We start from the raw sequence: 27557 nt of genomic DNA, 5'->3' as shown, positions 1-27557 counted from the left end.
TCTTTTTCAAATGCATCCTTGGTTTCTAGCGACTGCATTAATACTTTGGTTTCGGCCATTTGAGTGTCCTCTTCTATCGCTATCGCTTTGACCTGTTGCCAGATTTCGGTCGACTTCTATTATTTCCTTGTTGAGGCTTCGCCGCCATGAGCCTCTGGGTTTGCCTCTGCTGCGATGTCCCGCTGGGTTCCAGTCTAATGCTTGTTTACAGATTTCTCGCTTAACTTTTCAAAAGGACCTAAGTAACATTTTTTTTCATGATTTAATTTGAATAGTGCAATCAATAGCTTTCATGTTGTTCTGTTGATTCACGAATTCACGGTCCTTTTGAAAAGTTAAGCGAGATTTCGTTTCCGCCCCTACGTAGAGTGTGGACGACCCAGCCCCATTTCCGATCCCGAATTTCCGTTGCTATCGGCCTCTGGTGACAATGACGATGGAGCTCGTTGTTTGAGATCCAGTTGTGAGCCCCACCAGGCCCGAATTATATACCGCAGACGTCTATTGATGAACACCTACAGCAGCCGTTGAGTATTCTCCACTGATACACGCCATGTTTTGCTAGCGTATAACAGCACAGATTTCACATTAGAGTTCAAAATTTGTATTTTGGTGCGTTAACTTATATGCCTGTTTTTCCAGATATTTCTCAAACTCGCAAAGGCAGCCCTTGCTTTCTTGATCCGTGCCCCTATGTCGATCTTAGTACCGCCGTCTGACGCCATTTGGCTACCAAGATATTGGAAGCTTTCAACATTGTGCAGCACTCTACACGAGAAGGCCTCGTACTGTGCCTTGATGAGGCCGATGATTTTCTTAGAAACCCTCTTGCGTCTCAGTGCGCCCCACATATTCTCGTGATTGAGACGGTCGAAAGCTTTTTCGTAGTCAATTAATACCAAATAAAATGACTCTTGGAATTCGCGTGACAATAAGGTTCACACAGGATCTTCCGGCACGGAATCCGGCCTGCTGCCGCCAGAAAGTCGCATCGATCTTCTCCTGAATCCGGGCTAGGATAACTTTGCATCGAACTTTGAGAACGGTACACAGCAACATAATGCCTCGCCAGTTATCGCATACAGTCAGGTTACCCTTTTTGGGCACCTTCACTAAGATACCTTGCATCCAGTTGATCGGGAAATTCCCAGATATTACGAAATAAACGATGCAGTAGTTGAGCGGATGTCATTGGGTCAGCTTTAAGAATCTCGGCTGATATGCGATCGACCCCTGGGGCTTCATTCATGCTTTGGATGGCCGTTTGAATATCTAGCAGTGATGGAGCTTCGGTATTGACGCGTGTTATACGTCGGATCCTAGGCAGATCATGCCGAGGTGGTGGTGACCTGGCTGGCACTTGAAAAAGTTTATATTTATATTTATTACCAATTACATCAACAGACTTGATACAGCCCCAATGATGGTTAAAAAAATATAAATACAATAGTGCTGTCCAATGAGCAGCTCGAAGTAGCTCGAAGTTCTTCCCATCCCTCTCTTGCCCATTTGTTGACAAAAAAGAACGAGCAGGACGGGAACAACTTCGAGCTACTTCGAGCTGCTCATTGGACAGCATTAATATCACATCACTACATTGAAAACATTGTCAAGAGGTTAAAATACAATACAATCACAAATACATTAACTATATAGTCTATAGTGCTGTCCAATGAGAGCTTGAAGTAGCTCGAAGTTTCGCTCATGCCCATTTGTTGACAAAAAAGAACGAGCAGGACGGGAACAACTTTGAGCTGCTCATTGGACAGCACTTATGTGTGCCAACACGCTCATTTTGATTTTACTCACCGTTGAGTAGTTTTTTTATTGCTGTCTCTTTTTTTTTCCACAGAAATTTTACTCACTTTTTGAAAAAAAGTGGAACCACTCAAATTTTGAGTGGTTCCACTTTTTATGACAAATGAGTAAAATTTCTGTGGGAAAAAAAACGGCAATACAAAACTACTCACTTTTGAGTAGAAAAAAATGAGCGTGAATTGTTCTTGTCGCTGAAAAATGATGTGAAGAACCGGCGGACATCTCGCGTCAAGTGGAAATCAAACACCGACGCCACTCTACACACTCAGTTTTTAATTCTGCAGCTCGGCAAAAATCCGCACAGCCGTCTGCCCAGCAAAATAAAAACTGATATCCCGGCAAAAATGACGTTTGTTAGCTGATTTTCGGCAAATTATTTGCTGATTTTCAGCAATTTTGACAGAAATCTCGGCAAAAAACATGTTTGCTGGGGCACGGCTGTGCGAAACTCGGTAAAAGTTTAACATTTTGCTGAGATCCCGGTAAAAAAAATTAAGTGTGTATTGAAAACACGCTGCAAACCATGGAGAGCACTACGCAGTCCATAGTTTGTGCGACGAAAAGGAAGTCTTAGCATTAGGTTACTCCGCAGTTGTCGGGGTTGTGCGTTGATGTTCATTTGTCGCAGAAGAGTGTCACAATCTCTTCTTCAGTTGTTCGAAAGTGCTCGAACCAGCGTTTCAGCTGGTCAGTTGGGTCGGTCAATAACTGATCATTCGCGTCTTTCACAGGCATCGTTGCATTCATCTTCGCCCCGCTTAAACGTCGTGATATATCGTAGAGGAGGCGAATGTCCCCGGTTGCTGCGGTTGCTCTCTCTCCTTCGTCGGGCAGAGAGTCTACCCACGCTCGCTTGTCCCGTCGACATGAGCGTTTTACTTCCTTCTCAAGAGTATCGTTGACGGGCTAAGACTTTGGCTCCTCTGATTTTTGATCACTCTATCGCGGCTTTGGCTTCTCTTCGCTCTTCCTCCAGGTCTCATCGGTGATCCATTGTTTTCTCTGGGTGCGCAGTTCGCCCAGATTGTTCTCGCTGGTGGCGATGAAGGTATTCTTGATGGCGGTCCATTGGTCTTCCACGCTGCCACCTTCCGGAATATCTGCAGCACGCGTCTCCAGTTCTTGAACGAAGGACCGTTTCGCCGTGGTCGGTGTGTGTTGAACCGTCGTCCAACTCTCTCCTCCTGCCGACGAATCCGCGCAATGCGCAGGCGTAAATCGTCGATGAGGAGGTGATGGTCAGACGCGATATCGGCACTACGTTTAACCCGTACATCAAGAAGGCTCCGTTTCCATTTTCGAGTGATGCAGATGTGGTCGATTTGATTTTCTGTAGAGCCATCACGGGAGACCCACGTGACCTTGTGAACCGGTCGATGAGGGAAGAGCGAACCCCCGTTATTACCACAAAATTATGCGAACAGCACTTCGTTTTCGCTAATTTCTCCGAGACCATGGCGTCCCATAATGCGCGTTCATGGTTCGAGTTGTCGGATCCGATTTTTGCATTGAAGTCGCCCAACAGATCTTGATATCACCCTTCGGAATTCTATCTACGACGGCATTAAGTTGACTGTAGAAGTTCTCTTTGTCTTGCAGGTCGGCAGCATCGGTTGGCGCATAACATTGGATTATAGTAAGGTTTCGGACCCGATTATTCTTTCACTTATAGGTTCCCACTTCATAGGCGCAGAATGTGCCTGAGCGCTTAGTAGGAAGCCAACTCTGCGATGCCGGGGAGCGTGTTCACCTCGTAAATCAGAGTATAGCAGAACTTGTCCCGACGCCGTTCTGTGTTCCCCAAAGTTGGCGGGGACAAAACTTTCCATGGTCCTATTCGTGTCCGTTGTTTCGCGTCGTTGGCGTAAAATCAGTCCGTATTCATTATCGGATTCTCGAACAAATTGATGTTTCGGGAACAGTAGGTTGTTGGCCCAAGGTTTCCTATCCACCGGAATGTGGCTGCCATGTTAGGTATAGCTTCCGGGGAATAGCATTTCACACTCAGCTGCTGGATGCCAGAACAGACGCTGTTGGAGCCGCACCTCCTTGGTGAACAGACGTTCAATCAGTCGGGTCAAATTTGTTTAAAGTCCCATCCAACACCAGGACTAGCCTAGTGCGCTTTGAGTGGCACACAGTCGCTTTGATAGGGCGTGCTTGTGGACACATGCAGCTTTTTATAGATATATTCTTATTAGGTTTTCAATATACCGCATAGCGGAACCGCTCTGGCTAACTTAGCTAAACAAATCCGATGATGATGTTTCAATAAATATAAATTTGCTGTTATGATATAACCATTAACGTATATCATTAACATGTTTTTGGCAAAGAAATGAGTTTTTACTTCAATCAATTAAATTAGCCATAGAAAACTTGAATCTCATTTTTCTCGCTTCAGTATTGTTGGCTTCTTGGCCCTAATCATATGTTGCTCGAGAGTTAGTCAAATATCCAGTTTTGCCAGGTATATCTGAATCTTATTCTGCAATTTTCTGTTTAAAATTTACTGCAAGATCTTGTCATTTTGGAATTCGTAGTCGGTTTTTTATTAATTGTCCTTGTAACTAATAAAAATTTTCTATTTCTCATACAGCAATTCTTGATTTCGGCGTTCCCCCTTAGGGCTGGGCGCCGGGGCTACGGCACTGTAATCTTATTATAGAGAAAGGACGGCCGTTTGATCTGTTGGTTCTAAATGTCCGCCTAAATTAAATCAAGCCAATACAATTCTGCCTATCGTAATTCCGCCTTTCGTGTTTCTCCTTTTGTATCGTCCCGTCTTTCGTGCATCCTGCTTTTCGTGACTACTTATGTGCTTTTTATGCCTTTCGTGTTTCCGCCTTTCGTAGGACATTTTTACACAAGATTTTCCACGGTTAATATCCGTGTCACCGAATCCCCTCGGTGTCAGCGAAGCAACGCGTCAGAAGGGCATTGACGCGCCGACGCGTACGCGAGATGACAGCGAACGTCCGAAAAGAAGGAATGGCAAATCCGTCAGTCATGGTGACGAGACAGATATTAATGAAAACGAAGACTAAAACGTGATTCCGAAGAACAAAGCATACATAGTTATAGTGTTATATGGAAATATTCCAAAATCCCTACGAATGTTGTTTGCCTTAAATCTAGTTTATACCTATCTACTTTCTTAAAACTACGGTAAAACAATCTTATATAAGGTGTTTAAAGTGGATTCCTTAATTTTCGATATCAATTAATTATCCTATTAGTTGCCTGGGAATTCTATCCGCCAATTTGGTGCACGAGTCCGATTCTGATAACGATATCGGTTGGTGTTACGGGTTAGTAATGGTAAATCATTTGACTATCGTTAAACAAGTTATAACGTTGTGCGCTTTTAGTAGGGTTCCGAAGAAGCAGTTAGCCAGTATTGGGAGACCGGTAGAACGATTCTAAAGCACTAAACGTAAGATTAGAGTTTGTTGTCTCCAATATGTATGTATTCTAACTGATTCACCTTAATATAGGATTTTAAAACCCTGTCTTGCCAAATAAAGGGAATTCTGAACTCGAAACCACGCCTCTTTGTTACCGTGTGACACAAGTAACAAATTTTTAAAATCGTTTACCGAAGGATGTCGCTCCCGACTGGCGCTGCAGATAACGTTGCCGAAACAGGTAAGAACTCTGCTATCCGATCCAAAGGCGCGAATGATGAAGACCCCCCTCTAGATCTCAATATCAATGTAAATAAAGATCCTCTTCTCCAACCCACCCAGACTGGTGGCGTTAGAAAAAACCCCTCAGTCAAAAGTACGTCGTCGAGAAATAAAGAAGTGTCCCGGGCAGGCGCGGCACGAACAGTTACCTATAGTTGCCGAACATGTAAGCTAGCAGATGATAGTCGTATGGTTCAATGCGACAATTGCGATGCATGGCATCATTACGGTTGCGCGGGAGTAGACGATAAGGTCGGTGATGTTTCGTGGAAATGCGTAAAGTGCGTAGAGAAGGTGGATAAACAGCGACAAACGAGATCTAAAACTAAAAGTGCTACGAATAAGGATGCTCTAGGTTCCGAGCAACATAAGCTGTTAGTCGCGGCTACTAAGCTACCTGAGGAAAAGTATCACAAGTCTGCAAAGCTTCGAAAGGCGTCATCAATAAAATCGGGAGAATCAAGGAAGTCTTCCCGAACACACCTACAATTAGAGCTACGTAAGCTCGACGCAGAGCGTACCTTGCTGGAAGACAAGCAGAAACTGATTGAGAAGCAGTACAGTGTCCTTCATGAATTGGCGGAACTTGAAGAAGGGATTTCAGAAGACAATCGAGAAGAAAACGCTGTTTCTAAAGTAAATGACTGGTTATACGCGGACAGAAACTCGAGCAAACAGGAGGAAACGGCGTCGAGCGACGAGTGTTCAGACACCGGACCATCTGAAGGAGATAGTTCATCGGAGGAAGAAGAACAGAAACAGGCACTTGCTAGTAGCTTTCACCCCCGTAGGCGCTCTACACCGCAGACAAAAGTAACGAAGCAGCATAGGAAGATTACGTCGACCAGCAACCAATTAAATTGTAGCCTGAGTCGTAGTCAACTTGCAGCGCGACAAGTCGTAGCGAGAGATCTGCCTGTGTTTACGGGGAATCCAGAAGAGTGGCCAATGTTTCTGTCCACCTACGTGAGTACTTCACAGATGTGCGGCTACACAGCAGATGAAAACATGATGCGGTTGAGGAATTGTCTCAAAGGTGACGCGTTTACAGCAGTAAGAAGCTTTCTCATGAACCCGTCGACAGTTAACAGAGCAATCGATGCGCTCAAGTTGCGGTTCGGACAACCCCGATTCGTGATTCAGTCTTTAAAGGATAAAATCCTTGCGATGCCGCCGTTGAAGCCAGATTCCATGAATAAAATGATCGATTTTGCATTGGCTATTCAGAATTGGGAAGCAACGATCGAAGCGTGTGGACAAAAAGAGTTCTTGCGCGATACTTCTTTACTGGCCGATATAATTGCAAAGCTTCCAGCGTCAATGAAGTTGGAGTGGGCTCGTCATACTAGGAGTCTACGGAAAGTTAATCTACCTGCGTTTAGTAAGTGGATATACGACATTGCTGAAGATGCTTGTCTAGTTTCCGAACCATGCAAGGTTCAGGAGTCTCATCACAGTCAGGAAACTCGCAAGAAGTCGAAGGCCTTCCTGAATACTCACACAGAGTCGCAATTCAGGACCAAACGATGATCTGCGTGAATGTGCTGGAAGCACATCGAAGACGACCGAGACGAAGCCATTGCCTAATTTGTCGAGGGCCTTGTGCTTCACTTGCAAAGTGCGGACGTTTCAAGGATCTTTCCTACGACGGTAGGTGGGCAGCCGTACGTGAAGCTCGAGCCTGCCGAAAATGTTTGAAGCAGCATAAAGGAGGATGCGAGTCTAAAGATTGCGGAGTGAATGGCTGCACCTACAAACATCATCCGTTACTGCACAAGGCACTCAATGTTCAATCACCAGCGGTCAAGATTTTCCCAAAGCGCGATGAACAATCGTGCAACACTCATCAGTCCGGATCAAGTGTCGTTCTTTTTCGCTACGTTCCAGTGGTTGTGTACGGCAGTGAAAGTGTAGTCCAGTGTTACGCGTTTCTCGATGACGGATCCTCAAAAACGCTTATGGACGACGAACTAGCAAAAGAGCTGAACCTCTCTGGAGAGCGGTTTCCATTGTGCCTTAAGTGGACTGGTGGCCTTCATCGCGCGGAGGACGATTCAAGGAGCGTAAATATTGAAATCTCAGGACTAAAAGGGAAACGCTTTGAATTTCAGGATGTCCGCACGGTAAAGGAGCTACTGCCGAGCCAAACGTTAGACATTCAAGAACTTCAGTCGAAGTACTCACACTTAAAAGGTGTTCCTGTTCAATCCTACCAAAGTGTCCGACCTCGTCTTCTAATAGGAGTTCAGCATGCTAACGCAACACTCGTGCGCAAAAGTCGCGAAGGAAAGCCAGGGCAACCGATAGCAATCAAAACCAACCTCGGATGGTCGATCTACGGCGGAGCTCCGATGGGACAATCTGTGAACATGGTACACTACACGTACCACGTATGCTACTGCGACCACGATAACGACGACGGTTTGGAGCTCGCAGTGAAAAATTATTTTTCCCTAGAAAGTTTGGGCATCGTTTGTTCAACAAAACAGGTTCGTTCCAACGAAGATGAACGGGCAATTACTCTTTTACGAAAGCTCACTCATTTCAACGGAGAAAGGTACGAAACTGGTCTGCTTTGGAGAAGCGATGGCGTGCAGTTGCCAGACAACAAGGCGATGGTACTGAAGCGATTCCAACATCTTGAACGCCGTATGGAAAGAGATCCAGTCCTAGCGCGAGAAGTGAAAGCGAAGCTAGCAGATTACATCGCAAAAGGTTATACTCGGAAACTGACCCCAGCGGAACTAAAGGAGAAGCACGAGCGAGTGTGGTATTTGCCGATATTTCCTATTACCAACCCTAACAAACCTGGAAAATTGAGGATAGTCTGGGATGCAGCTGCCGTGACCAACGGAGTTTCCCTGAATGCTGAACTGCTAGCTGGTCCCGACAGTTTGCGGCGACTTGCGTGAAATGTTTCACCAAGTGGCTGTACGCGCAGAAGATCAGCATTCCCAACGATTCTTCTTCAGGGACGGAGGAAAGGGGAAAGAGCCTGGGATTTATGTCATGAAAGTTATGACGTTCGGGGCGGCATGTTCCCCTGTAACCGCGCAGTTCGTAAAGAACCTTAACGCAGAACGCTTCAGGGAACAGTTCCCGGCTGCGGCTAGGGCAATCGTACGCTGCACTTACGTAGACGACATGTTGTGCAGTACTGAAACGGAAACAGAAGCCATTGACCTTGCGAAATCCGTCTGGTTCATTCACGATCAAGGTGGATTTGAAATCCGTAATTGGATGTCCAATTCTCCGACTGTTCTTGCTGCATTACGTGGGGACTCTGGAGTGGGAAAAAGCTTGGACCTTTCATCAACCCTAGCTACTGAAAAGGTATTGGGAATGTGGTGGTGCACCCAGACTGATTGCTTTGTCTACAAGATCAACCTGGCCAGATTAGGGGAGGACCTACTTTCTGGTGTTCGTCGGCCTACAAAGCGAGAGGTCTTACGTACTGTCATGACCATCTACGATCCCCTGGGTCTAATAGCCAACTACTTGATGTACCTCAAGGTGTTACTTCAGGAAATCTGGCGATCAGGTACAGGCTGGGATGACGAAATCAATACGCAGTGTTTTGAAAAATGGCAGATCTGGTTCAGACTTCTTCCCGAGCTTGAAAGTTTACAAATCCCGCGTTGTTACAGGCTTCAGACGACGATTGGAGCGCAAACGAAGATCCAGCTGCATATATTTGTCGACGCCAGTGAGAGCAGTATGGCAGCCTTAGTGTACCTCCGTTTCGCAGATAAAGGGATAATCGAGTGCTCGCTCGTCACAGCGAAGACCCGTGTAGCCCCGCTAAAGTACCTCACTATTCCTAGGCTCGAACTGCAGGCAGCTCTCATTGGTGCTCGGCTAGCACGCAACGTTCTCCAAGGAGTAGATATCAACATATCGCAATGCATCTTTTGGACGGATTCGAGGAATGCTCTATCGTGGATTCGCGCAGACCACCGACGTTACAACCAATTTGTGGCAGCTAGAGTTAGCGAAATCCTTGACCTTACGAACGTCTCCAATTGGCGATGGGTCCCAACGAAATGGAACGTTGCCGACGAAGGCACTAAGTGGCAGCATCGTCCTTTGTTTACACATGAGAGCAGATGGTGTAAAGGCCCTGAATTTCTTTGGCAACTAGAAGAAGAGTGGCCTACCATGCCGAGACCATTGGAAGGGACAATAGAGGAACTACGCGCCAACGTTCACGTGCACTACGACACTACGAGGCTGAAATTTTCTACGGAACGGATCCGTACATGGGGAGCTTGATCCGCATAACTGCTTACGTTTTTCGGTTTATCAAGAACGCTCGTTCAAAAACCGCCAGGGATATTGGGAACCTTACTAGTGAAGAAATCCGCCATGCCGAAAACTTCCATTTTCGGGTATCGCAGCAGGACGGCTTCTTGGACGAACTCTCAATCCTTCAACGCACAGATCGGAAGGCAACACTGCCGAAGCGTAGCCCACTCTACAAACTCAACCCGTTTATCGACGAGAAAGGAGTGCTACGTATGCAAGGAAGAACAGGAGCATGCAAATACCTGTCACCGGATGCAATCAATCCAATTATTCTTCCTCGAGAGCATCTGATAACGTTGTTAATCGTCAAAAGTTACCACGAAAAATTCCAACATCATAATCATGAGTCGGCTATCAACGACATCCGGCAAAGGTTCTGTATTAGCCGTATTCGCCGCGTATTCGCAAAAATCAGAGCCAATTGCTCTCGTTGTATGCTACGGGAAGCCCGCCCGTACCCGCCAGCAATGGCAGACTTACCGCCTTGTCGGCTTGCCGCCTTCGTTCGCCCGTTCACCCATACAGGGGTTGATTATTTCGGCCCGATGGAGGTAACTATGGGGAGAAGAGTTGAGAAGAGGTGGGGGGTTCTTCTTACGTGTCTTACCATTCGCGCAGTCCATCTTGAGATAGCTAGTTCGCTAACCACTAACTCTTGTATAATGGCGCTACGCAATTTTATTGTGCGCCGAGGAGCACCAGCAGTATTCTACAGCGACAGAGGAACCAACTTTGTTGGTGCAGAACGAGAATTGAAGCAGGCGCTGGCAACAATTGACCACGACAAACTAGTGCAAGAGTTTGTGAACTCTAATACGTCCTGGCACTTCAATCCACCGGCTGCTCCACATATGGGAGGTAGTTGGGAGCGGCTCGTTCGGTCCGTGAAACGGACGCTTTCGGAACTCAAACCATCGCCGCGCCCAACTGATGAAGAGTTGAGAAACGCACTGATTGAGGTTGAGGGGATTCTCAATGCACGCCCGCTCACGCATGTCCCTATCGACGACACAGATGCTCCGGCTCTCACCCCGAACCACTGGCTGTTAGGAAGCTCCGATGGGTTCAAGCCATGGTCTCTACTGGACGGTAATTCCATCGCTCTACGACGTGGTTGGCATCAATCGCAAGCATTCGCCAACCACTTCTGGCAGAGATGGCTCCGGGAATACCTTCCGGAGATAACTAGGCGCAGCAAGTGGCACGAAAAAACCCGGCCAATCCAAGAAGGCGACATCGTACTCATCGCAGATCCGGCACTACCACGAAATTGCTGGCCGAAAGGGCGTGTCATCGGCACCGTGAATCGAGATGGCCAGGTGCGCAGAGTAACCATCCAGACCGCCAGGGGTGTGTATGAAAGGGCAGCTGTACACGTGGCGGTACTCAATGTCGGCCATAAGAAGGAGTTGGCTGTCTCAGAGGCGGAGTCAGCAAACTGGGGGGGAGTGTCACCGAATCCCCTCGGTGTCAGCGAAGCAACGCGTCAGAAGGGCATTGACGCGCCGACGCGTACGCGAGATGACAGCGAACGTCCGAAAGGAGGGAATGGCAAATTCGTCAGTCATGGTGACGAGACAGATATTAATGAAAACGAAGACTAAAACGTGATTCCGAAGAACAAAGCATACATAGTTATAGTGTTATATGGAAATATTCCAAAATCCCTACGAATGTTGTTTGCCTTAAATCTAGTTTATACCTATCTACTTTCTTAAAACTACGGTAAAACAATCTTATATAAGGTGTTTAAAGTGGATTCCTTAATTTTCGATATCAATTAATTATCCTATTAGTTGCCTGGGAATTCTATCCGCCAATTTGGTGCACGAGTCCGATTCTGATAACGATATCGGTTGGTGTTACGGGTTAGTAATGGTAAATCATTTGACTATCGTTAAACAAGTTATAACGTTGTGCGCTTTTAGTAGGGTTCCGAAGAAGCAGTTAGCCAGTATTGGGAGACCGGTAGAACGATTCTAAAGCACTAAACGTAAGATTAGAGTTTGTTGTCTCCAATATGTATGTATTCTAACTGATTCACCTTAATATAGGATTTTAAAACCCTGTCTTGCCAAATAAAGGGAATTCTGAACTCGGAAACCACGTCTCTTTGTTACCGTGTGACACAAGTAACAATCCGCGTCTCGAGAGGATTGAAGTGCACAGATCAATTGCAAGGCATTGAACTGATCGCCTAAGAGCTTCGAGATTTGGAATGCTTCAAAATACTTGTTAATCATCGCAGCGACAAGAAATCGACCGCTTCATTCTTGAAGTACTTCAAGCATTGGTAACGAGCGTGGAAATGGATTTCTGCCAACCGAACATATTCTTGAGCTTGAAAGCCGTTCCGTCGAGTTTGAAATGCCTTTATGCCTTTCGTGTTTCCGCCTTTCGTAGGACATTTTTACACAAGATTTTCCACGGTTAATATCCGCGTCTCGAGAGGATTGAAGTGCACAGATCAATTGCAAGGCATTGAACTGATCGCCTAAGAGCTTCGAGATTTGGAATGCTTCAAAATGCTTGTTAATCATCGCAGCGACAAGAAATCGACCGCTTCATTCTTGAAGTACTTCAAGCATTGGTAACGAGCGTGGAAATGGATTTCTGCCAACCGAACATATTCTTGAGCTTGAAAACCGTTCCGTCGAGCTTGAAATGGGAAGTATACTGTTGACTAATGTGACCAGCAAGCGTCCTGCGGGATGTCTGGTCACATTACTGTAGACGCATTTTTCGTGGACCAAAGTGCTCAGCTTGTGAAAAAACGTCTATCGCGCGCGTTTCATTCATTGAAGTCAAAATCCTGGATACCGTGGTCAAAGACTGGATGATTTTCTCAAAGCCGTCACTCGTTCCGTCCGTCCGTTGAAGGGGCGGAAATTTGATGCTGCTGGTGATAAATCAGCTCGGTTAAGCGCAGAATGGCATGCTGCTCTGCAACATCATGGTATGCTCCTCTGCTACGAAAATAAATTGGAACAAAATGTGCCAAAGAAATAGAGGGTATCTTAAATTGCCCAATTTTTCGTTACGTAATTTGTGAACAGTTCCTTAGTGCACATAATGAAGTAAAATACTTACTCACTATATTAGTACTATTCCATTTAATTCCGCCACGTTTTCTTTAATTGGTGATTGTTATACCACAGACAAACAGACATAACACTCATCAAATTTCCATCGTTCACTGATTTACTGATCAATTCAAATAATCATTAGTTGGCCAATCGATCACTCGTGGCGCGCGCATCGTTTTTGCTCGAGTTTGACGTTTGCTCACTACCGCCATCTGGTTTGCGATTTGCCCAACTAACTGAAATCAACAGATGTCGTTAGTGTTTGAACGACGATGAAATTGATGAGTAAATGTTCAATGTGTTATGTCTGTTTGTCTGTGGTTATACATACCGAGACCATGGGGGTTATATTTCGGACGATGAAACTAGTCATTTATTCAAATCCACAGATTTGTAGTTTTATATCTAAAAATTCTGGAGTTTATTGATTGGTAGATAACATAATGCCTGATTTTTGTTCACAAATCTGATCTTTTTTTGTAGTTCCCTTGTAAGCAGTTGAGGATGGGCTGTAAGTTCCTCGCTATGTCTTTTTTATCGATGGATTTGGAAGTAGATAAACTAAATGCCAACACTATTCGTTTAGGGAGACGGAATAATTACCTATCGGTTGAATACAAAACAATAAAATAACACAAGTTGAAAAAATAGGATCAAACATACAAGTAATAAAACGTTTTAGCTATGGATGCGTTAAGGGGTTTCCTGTTTTATGTAATGTTTTTTTTTTTCAAAAACAAACACATTATTACCGACAATGCTGAACACATCTGAAAACAACATCAATTGCGTTGACTATCTGATGTATTCTTGCTCATTGTGTTGTGTATTTAAATGATTCACGTTGTTCAAAACATAAGTTCTATTTCAATTGGTTTCAACTATTTTCTTTTATTAAATATCACGCGACCCTAAATACTTTTTAGACCCATTGCCCGGAAAACTACCAAGGTTGCCCTAACTTAAATTGCAATAGAGAAGATTGCAATAGTTTTCTCATGCGCTTTCTATAAGTATGTGTGTGTTTGTGTTTCTTTTATGTATGTTGTTTAACACCAATCGTTGGTTGTTACCGCGCTGCAGCCATTGATCTTAGTTTGTCAATTGTTTTACATCTCTAGCGCACAAATCGGATCTCTTTTATTAGTCAATGTACTGAGCGAGCCAGCGGAAACCTTCTCCGTAACCCTGTCGTTTCAGTACCGAACACATAAACAGTTCCAGTGGACGTCCGGGGAGTTCGTTACGCGCCACTTTACCCTATTTAAAAAATAATATCAATAATTGGCGGTTTCCGTAAATTTTTAGTTTTCGCCAAAAGTATAGGAAAGCTATTGCAACTTACCTTTCCGGTGGTTAATTGATATAGGGCAAAGTGATTCCTAAGCTCATCCTCGCTAGCTGCGCCTGGTTTGTCGATTTTATTGCCCAAGATGAGCACCGGGCAGTTGGACAGGGCTTCGTCAGTTAGCAATGAATCCAGTTCGTTTTTGCTCTCGGTGAAACGGCTGCGGTCCCAGGCGTCGATCAAGAACACGATCGCATCCACTGCTGGGAAATAATCCTTCCAAACGCGACGAGCTGTTGGGTTCAAATTAATATTGTAAACAAATTTCGTTTGACCAAAAGTGTAAAAAAGGCTAACAAAAACTAGTTGATATCAATGCACTACTAACTTACCTTGCGTATGTCCACCCAGATCAAATGTGGTGAATCGCATGTTACCAATGGACAGCTCCTCGGACGCTATAAAAACCCATGAAAGGTAAAACGGGATTTCTACAACTAATTAACTAACAACTTACTGGGATGTAACGTTGGTACGTGCTGCGCCAATCTGTCATCCTTGAGCATGTGCAACAAAGTCGTTTTACCGGCATTATCCAAACCTAAGAATAGTAGTTTGCCGGATTTTTTCCATAGGCCTTAGGAGACAAATCAGTCATTGTAGAATCAGTCATTGCAAATGTATATGAATGTACGGTCTTTTGGTGATTTTGTTCCTTACCCAGATATCCCAGGACACCGGTAAACCAATCCCAGATGAACATTTTCGTGCCGCTATATAGATTCTAAAATCCTCTAAAACTTGTTTAACTACAAGAGCGCTAGATCAGACGCAATGCGTGGGACTGTAACGAAATAAAAATAGATGGCATCTGATTAACATAAAGCTTTACATAATTAATTTGTTCGAATTTTTCTCACGTCACGTCAAGTCGCGTAAGGACCTTCCAAAGCCCCTTGATAAGTCCTAAATAGAGAGCCCAAAACACGATGCACAAATAATAATCGATAATTTAATCGCAATGGTAGGAGACAAAAGTTTCTTCCGTTCTTAAGGAAATACTTCATTCCGCTACCAACGAGAATGGTCTGCGGCTTGTCACTATAGAAAACAGAAACAGTGACTATCCCAGCCCGACAAATGATAGACACTTCTACTACCCTTATTCGCATAAGCGTCCCATGTCAGTTTTCTTCAACTTGAGAAACATGCCGTTGAGTTTTTCAAACCCGTTTTACATGAAGAAATTAAATTTTTGACGTAAGACTTACGTCTCTCTTTACTATACCGGGTGTCATTTCAAAATATTCAAATCGACCGCGTTACGCTGAGTTGAAAGATTTTAAACGTTAATAGTGCTCGTCTCAGTGGACGAATTTCTGCCGTAAGCCCCTCAATCGACAGATTTCAAGTATGCCTTTCATGTCCATGCTTGATAAGACCTGAGAAACTTGTTTCAATAGGCATGAAACTGTTTTCAATGAAAAACATTGAGATCAAGGGAACCTATAAATATGGGTACCGCATAATTCTTGCATCATTCCATTACCACGTTCTGATTGGTGCAGACACCAGCGAATGAGCAGCCGCTGGGTCTGCCGAGAAGCCATAAAATAGAGCAACGCGATTTTTTCCTTTCATTCTGACCGGGACAAGCGAAGCAACCGCATCATCGCATCATCACACCTTTTAGCAGGGAATGAAGTCTGCACCGACCGCTTTTTCGGCTCGACACCATCGAAGCCACCATCATCAGCCGGAACCTAGCCAGTACATCAGCAGTCCACCCTACAGACCCGACAAAGCAGCAATGCTGAGCAAATACCGGCAGCAGCAGCAGAGTCGAGCCGAGACCGGCCGGCATCGATGATGAGCCGAGACAGGCTGAAAAAAGTCACATGATGCAGCATGTATGTCCAAAAAACAAACGGTTCTTCAGAGAGCCAATAATAGAGATCAATATCAAAGCTTTCAATACCATTCGGGATAGAAATTGTACTTGGGTGCCAAATCCAATATTCTAGTGATACAATTTTATGCGTGATTTTCATAAATAGCGTCAAAACTAACAGTGGATAATTTTTCTGATTTAACCGCGAAGTGGACGAAGGACTTCGCTTGACCATGCCTAAAAAAACATAAGATGTCCAAATCTCTCACATAATATTTGGATATTTGAGTTTAAAAACACCGATAACAGCTCAAACATTAAAATAAACTATCAATCGATTTTTCATCAAATGTTGTTTTTTTGGCATTGATCAACATTGTTTGATACTGACCGCACACAAAGCGAACGTGACTGAATGATCGTCCTATGTTACCAATTCTAAATCTTATCACCCGAAATCCCATGTCCGGGTGTTTCCTTCCATCTACTACTAACAATGTTGTCTCAGAAAAGAACACGTACTTCTCACCTGAACTGCAATTCTAAGCTCGCTTGCCCGGCTTATTAGCCTGTATCAAGCGAAAAGTCCCGTTAGGAAATAGACGCCAGCAGCGAGCAACAAGCGTAAAAAAAAGAAGCCCTTCTCGAACGCGTTGATGATGATGACGCTTTGGCTGACAAAGAAGCGGGATACAAGACACTGGCTGATTGGCCCACCAATTGGGAAGCAGAGAAGATTCAAAATAAGGTATAAAAGAAAAGTGCATTCGCTCGCAGAGCATTCAGTCTTTTTTATACCACCACTAGAAATTAGCGGTTATTTGAAAAGATCGTTTTCTTACTTTTTGGACTTAGCCGAATCAAAAAGGGTTTTTCAAGGCTCTAAGAGTTAAAAATAATGTTCTCCTTCAGTCGCTATCGCACGGATTAGGAGGCCCTACATCCCCTGCTGGGCCAACTTGTGGCTTATTTCAGGCAGTCCTTCAGTGGGAAGGTTGCCATTGTCGAGGCTAATATTCCGTGACCGGACAGATACTTCCTGAATTGTTTTTGATGATTCTTGTTCAAGGTAGATTTGACTTCTGTGTCGGTTTGATGAGAAGATTTTGCCAAGGAATGGTATGCAACGCCGATTATTTATCCAAAATAGTTGATGTGAGAAATTTGGACATATTATGTATCTTAAGGGCATGGTCAAGTCAAGTCCTACGTCCACTTAGCGGTTATGTCACAGACATTACCTACTGTTCGTTTTTTTAATAAATCGATGAAACCAGCAATCTTTTTGAAAATTTGGCATAATATTCATTATCTGTATACATTGCTATGGAACTATAAAATGGACCATAATTTGAAGTTTTGTGCGAGAGTGTATCAAAATCTGGAATGTGACTATTATGCGAATAAATAGAAAGATGGGACAACACAAGTGGGTTTCCAAATTCCTAGAACAAAGCCTATTATTTTATCAATTTTTCTTTAAGATGAGTTCATTTTAAGCTTATTTCTGAAATAAAATCAAAATCGTCAAAAATCGACATGGGACTCTTATGCGAATCGCGGCAGTCTAAGCGACGCCAAGGCTAACGAAACAGTTGGTTCGACGACGAGTGCCAACGAGTGACGCGAGAAGGATGCCCTGGAGTCGAATGCTAGTGGCTAGGGATGAAACGATACCACTAAGGTATCGATACTTTTACTTCAAAGTAGTATCGAATAAAAGTATCAATACCACTAAAATATCGAATTAAAAGTATCGATACCTACTTGTATCATATGAGTACTGATCAATTTGAAGTAAAATTATTTTGTCACACACAAGTAGTCATTAATAATTTATTTTGGATGAAACATGAATAGTGGAAGGCTTAATCACTTTCCATTACTATTGGTCGGGGTTCATCCAAACCGCACCAAGCGTAGGGTGTCCCAAAAAAAATCGATGTTTGAAAAGTCATGGTGCTCAACCCTGAAATGAAAGATATACCTGTCTGGATAATTTTTGTAGAACAAACTGAATTTCTAAAAAATCGTTTAGAGGTCGCGCCAGATCGATTTTTGAAAAATGAGCTTTTTTTAGGTCAAAAATCAAATATTGGGTCCTTTCACAATTTTTTTTCAGGGTCACCCATTCGTTTTATATTTTTTTATTTTTCTGTGGATCTTTGCCCATATTCTCCATGAATTAGTTTTTGGTATTATACGTGTTTACAATCTGCAGAACTGTTTAAAAATCGAAAAAAGCACATTTTTTTGACTAATTTTCGAAGTTATTTCATCCTCAAACAAAAAATATTTTTTTCTCGTTCAGAAAAACTTACATACTACAAAGAGCTATTTATAGGGAGTATTTTCATAAAATAAGATCCAAGAAATGTTGTTCTGGGGCTGAGATATTGCAGTTTTAGTAAATAGTCAAAAAGTGTACAAATTCGGTACTTTTTCTTTACATGTTATAATTTCATCAAGTTGCACCAATAATTTAATTTAAATTAACAACAATTCAAAAGCAAATAAATGGGAATATTATCCAGGTAACATAGCTTTTTTATTTCCGATGGAGTTGGTTACCTGAATTACAGGATTTGGTCGGAGTATATGGATGGAGCCAGTTATAAAATGATATCACATCCAACAGTTAATATATAGCAATATACAGGTAATCAGGTTTACTATGATCTCTTTATTAGTTTTGATTCAATCATAGGATGCTATGGGATGCTATAGGACGGTTTACAAAAAACAAAGCAGGCTCAGCACGTATGTAAACATTCAGTTTGAATGTAAACATGTGTCGTCACTACTATCTTCGCACAAGCTGAACTGAGACGATGCTCTACGGTCTCAGCATGCTTACTTTTGTACTCTAACATGTGGCGTTAAAATATGCGTCTCACTTGAAGTGTAATTTTTCCGTTTTTACTTTACGTTTATTCCGTTTTTACTTTTCCAATATCTCAAGTGAACTGAAAAGCTGTCGAACTGATACGACGAAAAAAATTGTTTGAAACTCATATGACATATCAAAAACAGGTATACAGACAACAAGGTAGGCTCGTAAGAAAAGTGACACGTCAAGAGTGACGCATATTTTAACGCCACATGTTAGAGTACAAACGTAAGCATGCTGAGACCGTAGAGCATCGTCTCAGTTCAGCTTGTGCGAAGATAGTAGTGACGACACATGTTTACATTCAAACTGAATGTTTACATACGTGCTGAGCCTGCCTTGTTTTTTGTAAACCGTGAAAAGCATCCTATGATTAAATCAAAACTAATAAAGAGATCATAGTAAACCTGATTAGTTGTTTATTGCTATATATTAACTGTTGGATGTGATATCATTTTATAACTGGCTCCATCCATATACTCCGACCAAATTCTGTAATTCAGGTAACCAACTCCATCGGAAATAAAAGCTATGTTACCTGGAAAATATTCCCATTTATTTGATTTTGAATTGTTGTTAATTTAAATTAAATTATTGGTGCAACTTGATGAAATTATAACATGTAAAGAAAAAGTACCGAATTTGTACACTTTTTGACTATTTACTAAAACTGCAATATCTCAGCCCCAGAACAACATTTCTTGGATCTTATTTTATGAAAATACTCCCTATAAATAGCTCTTTGTAGTATGTAAGTTTTTCTGAACGAGAAAAAAATATTTTTTGTTTGAGGATGAAATAACTTCGAAAATTAGTCAAAAAAATGTGCTTTTTTCGACATTTAAACAGTTCTGAAGACTGTAAACACGTATAATACCAAAAACTAATTTATGGAGAATATGGGCAAAGATCCACAGAAAAATAAAAAAATATAAAACGAATGGGTGACTCTGAAAAAAAATTGTGAAAGGACCCAATATTTGATTTTTGACCTAAAAAAAGCACATTTTTCAAAAATCGATCTGGCGCGACCTCTAAACGATTTTTTAGAAATTCGGTTTGTTCTACAAAAATTATCCAGACAGGTATATCTTTCATTTCAGGGTTGAGCACCATGACTTTTCGAACATCGATTTTTTTGGGACACCCTAACCAAGCGGCTTTTCGACTGACTTGTGATACTTTGTTCGTACAAGGACAACGGAAATAGTTTCATATCAATTTAAGCATACCTTTGCAGTAGGATATCCTCAGTTATGGGGTTGAGGGATATTCGATGCGATTTGCGATCAATTAAATGTGCTAAACAAAAGTTTGAGCAGAATAATCGGTAATTTTTAGATGGCGTGATTTGTGATCGTGTGATTTGGCTGAACCCCGACCATTTGTCCATCGATTTAAACACGAAACACATTTCAAATGTAAACCAATTATAACTTTAAATCATTATATTTATAGTTACCGTATTTTTTAAATCATTTTCCTATAGACGTAAATCTCTAATGCTTCTTCAATGGATTATTGGAAAACAGCTGCAAATATTAGTGCGAATCATATATTACCCAAGATATTTGCGTAATTTATTATTCAGTTTGAAGAAAATCTAAAGGATCAGCCACAAATGAGTGCTGAGTGGCAAAAAATAAATACTTGAAAGTATTTATTTGATTTGAATACAATTTAAAAGATTCTTACGAATAAATACGAATGTTTCTATTAAGGTTCATAAGATTTAATAGATTTTGAATTGAGTACTCAGTTGATTCAACTACTTCTATGCGATACTTACTTGGTATCGGTATCAAAGTATCGATTCCAAAAGTACTTGGTATCGGATCAAAAGTATCGAGTATTTACTCGTATTTACTTGGATCGATTCATCCCTACTAGTGGCTGACACTCAACTGAACATAGACCTGCGCTTGCGATAGCTGAACTGCAGGAATGCATGGATCAAAACTGTTATTATTATTTTCTCAGACTAAAGCCGGAGTGGCCTGTGCGGTACATAAAAGTCTTCTCTATTCAGTTCGGTTCATGGCTGCACTTCGCCAACCAAGCAGTCTACGGAGAGTTCGCAAATCGTCCTCCACCTGATCGATCCATTATTTTCACCGGATTACAATCCGACATTTTTGCTACGTGTCCGGCCCACCGCAGTTGTTTGATCTTCGCGTTGTGAACAATGGATGGTTCTCCCAACAGGTGATGCAACTCGTGGTTCACCATAGATGGTATGCAGCAATTTCCTTTCGGAAGCTCCAAGTGCGTGTTAGCCCTCCACGAGCATCGTCCAGGTCTCGTGTCCGTTGAGAACTACCGGTCTAATGAGCATTTTGTAGATAGCCAGTTTGGTACGGCGGCGAACTCATTTCGATCGTCTTGCGGAGTCCAAAGTACGTACGATTTTATGCCTTGAGCCCAAGTACACGATTTCTTGGACCACCTCGATTTCGTCATCACCGATACAAACTCGTGGTGGGTGGCTGACATAGTCTTCTCTTGAACCTCTTCCTATCATGTACTTCGTCTTCGACGTGTTGATGACTAGTCCAAACCGGTTATCTGCGCCCTTCATCTTCTGAAAGTTACGTGCCATAATATCTATGTCTTCGAGAAAATCGTACCACTCGTTTCAATACCTGCCCTTCGTATTACTTCCTCCAAAGCGATGTTGAATAGCAGACACGAAAGACTATCACCTTACCGTAACCCTCCGCGCGTTTCGAAGGGACTCGAGAATGCCCCTGAAACTCGAACTACGCACATCACCCGATCCATCGTCGCCTTGATCAATTGTGACAGTTTATCCGGAAATCCGTGTTCGTGCATTAGCTGCCATAGCTGGTCCCGATCGATTGTATCATATGCGGCTTTGAAGTCTATGAATAGATGATGTGTGGGCACGTTGTATTCGCGGCATTTCTGCAGTACTTGGCGAATGGCGAACACCTGGTCCGTGGTGGAGCGTTCGCCCATAAAACCCAACTGGTACTGCCCCACGAACTCTCTTGCGATTGGTGTTAGTTGGCGGCATAAAATTTGGGATAGTACATTGTAGGCGGCGTTCCATTGTAGGCGGATTTCCTGGAGATTCTGAGCCGGAAGTTGTATGTCCTGCACGCGTGCTCCCAGGCTGATTACAATACCGCCACCGTTATCTGCCACATCGCCACTCAGGTGCTCTTCGTAGTGCTACCACCCACTTTGGATCACCTCACGTTCGTTCGTAAGAAGGTTCCCGTTTATGTCCTTACACATATCGGTCTGTGGCACGTGGCCCTTACGTGAACGGTTTAACTTCTCATAGAACTTTCGTGCGTTATTAGCGCGGTACAGTTGCTCCTTCTCTTCACGGTCTCGATCTTCCTGCTGGAGCTTTTTCTTCAGAAAAATTGAGTTTTGTCTATTCCACGCTCGTTTGTATCGTGCCTCGTTCGGCCTCGTGCGGTGTTGCAATAATCTGACCCATGCTGCATTTTTCTCTTCCACTAACTGCTCACATTCGTTGGGAGGGCCCCTTCAGCTACTGCGCGTAGTCTTGGGCTACTATACCGTCTTGGGCGGTTACAAGACGATATTTCTTTTAAATCTTCATTAAAAATCACTGTAATAAAGATTTAAAAAAATACCGTCTTGTAACCGCCCAATGTTTAGTCGCGGCGAACGACTCCGACGTGTGTTCTACACCGCCTAGAGTTTTGAGCGCAGACATACTGCAACAATTTAGTGGTCAGATTCTATATTCGCACTGCGGTAAGTGCGGACGTTGCGTTCGTGATATCGGAGAAGAATTTACCGTCGATTAGAACGTGGTCGATTTGGTTTTCCGTTTCTTGAATAGGTGATTTCCATGTGGCCTTGTGGATATTCTTGCGGGGGAAGAAAGTGCTTCCGACTAAATTCACCGAGTAGTGATACTGCCTTTCTCGTATTTAGTCTCAAGACACCAAACTTATTTGGCGCTTATATGGCTCGGTGCGATGTACCATTTTGTTTGTTTGTTTTAGATGCACTAATAAGCATTTGAGCATTTACTCATTCATTATTGGTTACAAAATATCAGGAAGCTTTAGTGATTCAAATTTGCTGTTAAATATTCAAGGGTATGAATAGGTGCCCTAATGGCTGATAAATGGAACGGTCGCATATGCTATTGTGCTTTGCGGACTACATCGACATCCCCTTTACTTTGGATTAGGATACCGCTTCTATACCCTACGAGAAATGGCTTACACAATTCTCTAAGGCTCTTCTAATTCATATTGGACATATTTTTTCGATTTCAAATTTTATTTTGTAGTATCAGACATGATACATTTCAAAACTAGAAGACCTGGTCGATTCCGAATTGCAGGAGAGTAATTACAAATTTGATTTATGGCGGTTCTAATTTTAAACGCCAATTTGATTGAAGTAACGAGAAGCTTGAAAGATTTATTTATGTTTTTTTTAGTACATAAATTAGAATCATTTAGAGGGCATGGAAATTTAGAGTTAAATCCAGTTTTTATTAACAAAGATTCAAAAGAACTATCTTAAATTCCATCGCAATACTTTGTGCTTACTGCAAATATTATAGCTATTAAAAACTGGTATGACTAAAGTAATGTCTTCTTCTTCTTCTTATTGGCATTACATCCCCACACTGGGACAGAGCCGCCTCGCAGCTTAGTGTTCACTAAGCACTTCCACAGTTATTAACTGCGAGGTTTCTAAGCCAGGTTACCATTTTTGCATTCGTATATCATGAGGCTAGCACGATGATACTTTTATGCCCAGGGAAGTCGAGACAATTTCCAATCCGAAAATTGTCTAGACCGGCACCGGGAATCGAACCCAGCCACCCTCAGCATGGTCTTGCTTTGTAGCCGTGCGGTAAGGAGGGCTCACAGACTAAAGTAATGTGACCAGATTAATTTTGTGTGAGCGCGGGATATAAAAAGTTCATAGTTCAATATGTTTTAGAAATGTACTCAGAACTTATGAATAAACCAAGGTTTAGCTTGCTAACTGTTCGATAAACAGTAACTCATTGTAGAAGTCAAAGCTTTCTTCAAACTTTGAATGTACAGCGCAATGTCCTTTTTCACACCAAACGGGTGAGATTAAATAGATTTCAGCTCAGAATATCAAGGGGCCCTCCTTAGCCGTGCGGCTACGAAGCAAGACCATGCTGAGGGTGGCTGGGTTCGATTCCCGGTGCCGGTCTAGGCAATTTTTGGATTGGAAATTGTCTCGACTTCCCTGGGCATAAAAGTATCATCGTGCTAGCCTCATGATATACGAATGCAAAAATGGTAATTTGGCTTAGAAACCTCGCAGTTAATAACTGTGGAAGTGCTTAATAAACACTAAGCTGCGAGGCGGCTCTGTCCCAGTGTGGGGATGTAATTCCAATAAGAAGAAGAAAAAGAAGAAGCTCAGAATATCAATAATCCCGTACTATTACAAATAACTTGGAAACCAGAATCCAGCCTAAACTTTTCCCAAAATGGAAGGCTACCTTGAACACAACATTCATTTTATAAAGCACTTTACAGCATCAAGTTATTCGCAACTGTTGATTCTATTGCTATTGATATCCTATATCAACACTCTGAAGGTCGGTACCAAATGGGGAAAATTTTCCGCAAGATTTTGGTTCGCATGAAATTTAAATGAAGTGGGATTTTGGACGTTCCGTGTCGAAATCCAAGCAATCACACAGCAAGCACTACATGGAAGCAAAATCTGCTTAAAAGATTCCCAGGGTATAAGCAACAATCAATATGAAGATTTTTTGTGGTTCCAGTTTGGTTAGCTATTATGAACGGTTTTCGTCGTTTCAGTACGTAATCTATTGATACCCCCTTTAGAGCAAAGTTTGGCACAAGTTTTACGGTGACCGAAACCCCACCAAAAGTTTAGCACTGCTGGAAGATAATTATATCTATGGTATAAGCACATAACATATAGGCAACCATGGAATGTGGTCCTTCCATGATTTTGAAACGCTAGCAAACCTAGCGGTGGAAGTCAATCTTTACTGAACAACGTGCATAAGACAGAGCAGCATCGCATGCTTCGATGTCTCTTTCTTTCACATTGGATATACGGGAGTGCCGTTCGTCGATTGTTGATACGCAAAGAGCCTACTTTGAAAATTGCAGTTTGTTCTATCATGCCTATCTGTTTTGTGGTATAAGTCCAGTGTTGGTAGAATCATGTTCAAATCTCAATCATCGAAGCCTCATGCGCGAGTTAACTCGCTTGCGATATGTATAGGCAGAGCATCGCGCTTGAATTTTTGCACACAAAATCGCATTGTTTCGCTCATTTGCCGAAAAATGACTTCGCTCCAAAAAGCGTCAAAACCCAATGGAAAAGTATTTTATGTTTAGGTATAGATTTACTATCCATTGCTTTAAGCAAAGAAAGTTAATATGATGAACACATCGAAGAAGAACATGTGGGAATCATGCAATGATGCAAATTGTAAGTCGAACATGAACGATAAATGATTCTCTGGGCCATAAGTCAGGTGAGGTTTGATTCGCGCTTGATTTGAATCATATATAGATTAAATTTGAGAATTTGAGTCTTCCCAACACTGGTATAAGGCTAAAGTAAAACAAGCTATAGAGATAATTCTGTCTCTTACAAAACGTTTGCATCGGTCAAAATCGTATATTTAGAAAATCTAATATTTCTTTCAAAAAAACTGAGAAACACTTAATTATGTATTCTATTTTTCTCTATCTCGCGGGACATTATCTAGAAATATGTTAAATTCGGGACGTTTCGCGGGACGCTTTTCAGCGCGGGACAAATAGTGAAAATGCGGGACTGTCACGCGAAACGCGACTAAAACATTAGACTAAAGACACTATAATATGCATATAGTGTCTTTAGATATGATCATCAACGAGACCAAATCGTTTTGTTAGTCTTACAGTACATCGTTTTAGAACACATAATCTGGAGCTGATTGAAATGAAGCCCCTTTACTATACAAATTGTATTATATGCGCATTTATCGGCTAGTAATTTCTGTTTTAACTAGCTTAATCGTAAATTCTCAAGAAAGTACTAAGGATTCCGGCGCAGTTTTGGCATTATATATAATAATGAATTATTCCGGAATTACCTTCCGTTACCGTAAAAAGCATAAAAGATAAGAATGCTTTGTCTTTTATAATCAACGGATCTTTCTTTATTCATAGTCATCGATAGTCTAACGATCCGTTATTAATTTCTTTATAAATACTGTTTTTTGACCTTTGCTCCATCAAGGAAGATCTTCGCAGTTTGTTTTATAATTGGAGCTACATTTATGCGGATGGATCTGCTGAATCACGCATTGGCCAGTATTCACTTCTTACTCTATTGCCAAGTTTTTTTTGGTCAAAATGCAACTCATCATTTACTGAGACATAATTTGCTACTACAGATACCTACTATTAATAATTATATACTTATAGCGTACCTGTAGTGTCTGATAACCATTACACAAAGAGGATGGGTTGATTACCTGCGTAATTCTACGCGGTATCAATTGGCTTTGTTTTACTACCATCCCGCATAAATAGTGCTAAAAAAACTAGGCAGTAAGTTTAGAAATGCCAGTGTTTTTAACTATTTAACTCCTCACTGCGTAATCTGTTGCAAAATCATCTATCGAAAGCACACATATCGAAGAACCACGAAATCAACCCTTGCTTCGCATTTCGATTCACTAACCACTGACAAGGGTGAAGTTGGTCGCACTCAAACCCACAAATTTTGGTTTCGTCCTTCGACGATTTGCCACATTTGGCATGGACAGTTTCGCCACTTACCTAGCGCAAAATGAAGCTGGCAGCGTCTAATTGGGATCCACGATGGAATATCCGACCTGGATCGCGGATTGAACTAAGAATTCACGGAATTATTTCTCACCCCCGAATGTTCCTGGTGATGATGATGGAGAGCACTCTTCTTCACACACTTTTTTTTCGCCTCGCGTTTTGATTGGCTGTCTTCGTCGTCGTCACTCGCTCGCTGCGCTCTTTTTACGTGACAGCGCGTTTGTTTTACGGAAGGAATTTTGACAGCTCGCGAGAGCATTCGGAGAGTTTTTGTTTCTCTTGTAGATACTGGAAAGTTGGCAGACAAGCGACTATGATTATGTTGATTTCGGGCTTAATTTTTCTTATTGGGCATGTCAGCATTCCGAATAATAATATTGCCTTAGACGGCTCAGATATGACATTTTTATAAATTAAAAATGTAATTGTATAATTGTATGTTGGTTTGCTTGTTCATAACCTGTTGTATATCAGATTATCATTATATTTAATTGACTATAGACTGCTATATCGTGTTCGCTAACCTATCAAGCGGTTTATTGTCTATTTTCTCTCAATGAAAGAGATTGACGTGGAAGCTCCGGGCGCGCTAGCGTTACCTGGTGGACGATGAAATAAACCGTTTGTTAACGAGGGGACCACCATTTGTAATCTGTGACTAAAAAAGAATTAATTTGTTGAACAAAATTTGCGAAACAAATTAAAATATTAAAGTCGCTGAAAAGAATTCTTCTTTATTGATTCCCTCACCTATATGTTTT

At 42.2% G+C, this 27557-nt stretch overlaps 4 protein-coding genes across 6 annotated transcripts in view; 3 read left to right on the top strand and 1 right to left on the bottom strand.

The window, feature by feature from the left end:
• LOC134205016 (golgin-45) overlaps positions 1 to 27557 on the top strand; it is a 50179-nt gene that overhangs the window by 16809 nt on the left and 5813 nt on the right. The gene's annotated exons all lie outside the window — the stretch shown is intronic.
• LOC134206475 (uncharacterized) lies at positions 8526 to 9779 on the top strand. The gene has a single exon (XM_062682194.1). It carries the CDS (start codon positions 8526 to 8528, stop codon positions 9777 to 9779), a length of 1254 nt encoding a protein of 417 aa, XP_062538178.1.
• LOC134206474 (uncharacterized) lies at positions 10475 to 11416 on the top strand. The gene has a single exon (XM_062682193.1). The coding sequence runs from the start codon at positions 10475 to 10477 to the stop codon at positions 11414 to 11416; it is 942 nt and encodes a 313-aa protein (XP_062538177.1).
• LOC134205018 (GTP-binding protein SAR1) lies at positions 13289 to 27007 on the bottom strand. Of its 3 annotated transcripts, none has more exons than XM_062679875.1 (6): positions 26793 to 27007; positions 14907 to 15031; positions 14704 to 14823; positions 14579 to 14644; positions 14244 to 14479; positions 13289 to 14158 (listed from the first exon to the last, which is right to left on the bottom strand). In XM_062679875.1, the coding sequence occupies exons 2-6, from the start codon at positions 14947 to 14949 to the stop codon at positions 14042 to 14044; spliced, it is 582 nt and encodes a 193-aa protein (XP_062535859.1). In that variant the 5' UTR covers positions 14950 to 15031; positions 26793 to 27007; the 3' UTR covers positions 13289 to 14041. The 3 variants fall into 3 exon arrangements, with proteins under 3 accessions (XP_062535859.1, XP_062535858.1, XP_062535860.1); XM_062679874.1 differs by having other exon boundaries at positions 14907 to 15030; positions 26788 to 27006; XM_062679876.1 differs by having other exon boundaries at positions 14907 to 15030; positions 26888 to 26912.

This window comes from Armigeres subalbatus, chromosome 1 (genome assembly GCF_024139115.2).
Source record: "Armigeres subalbatus isolate Guangzhou_Male chromosome 1, GZ_Asu_2, whole genome shotgun sequence".
Lineage (NCBI taxonomy): Eukaryota > Metazoa > Arthropoda > Insecta > Diptera > Culicidae > Armigeres > Armigeres subalbatus.
The sequence above is the reverse complement of the archived record's forward strand: the minus strand, read 5'-3'. Positions and strand labels throughout refer to the sequence as shown.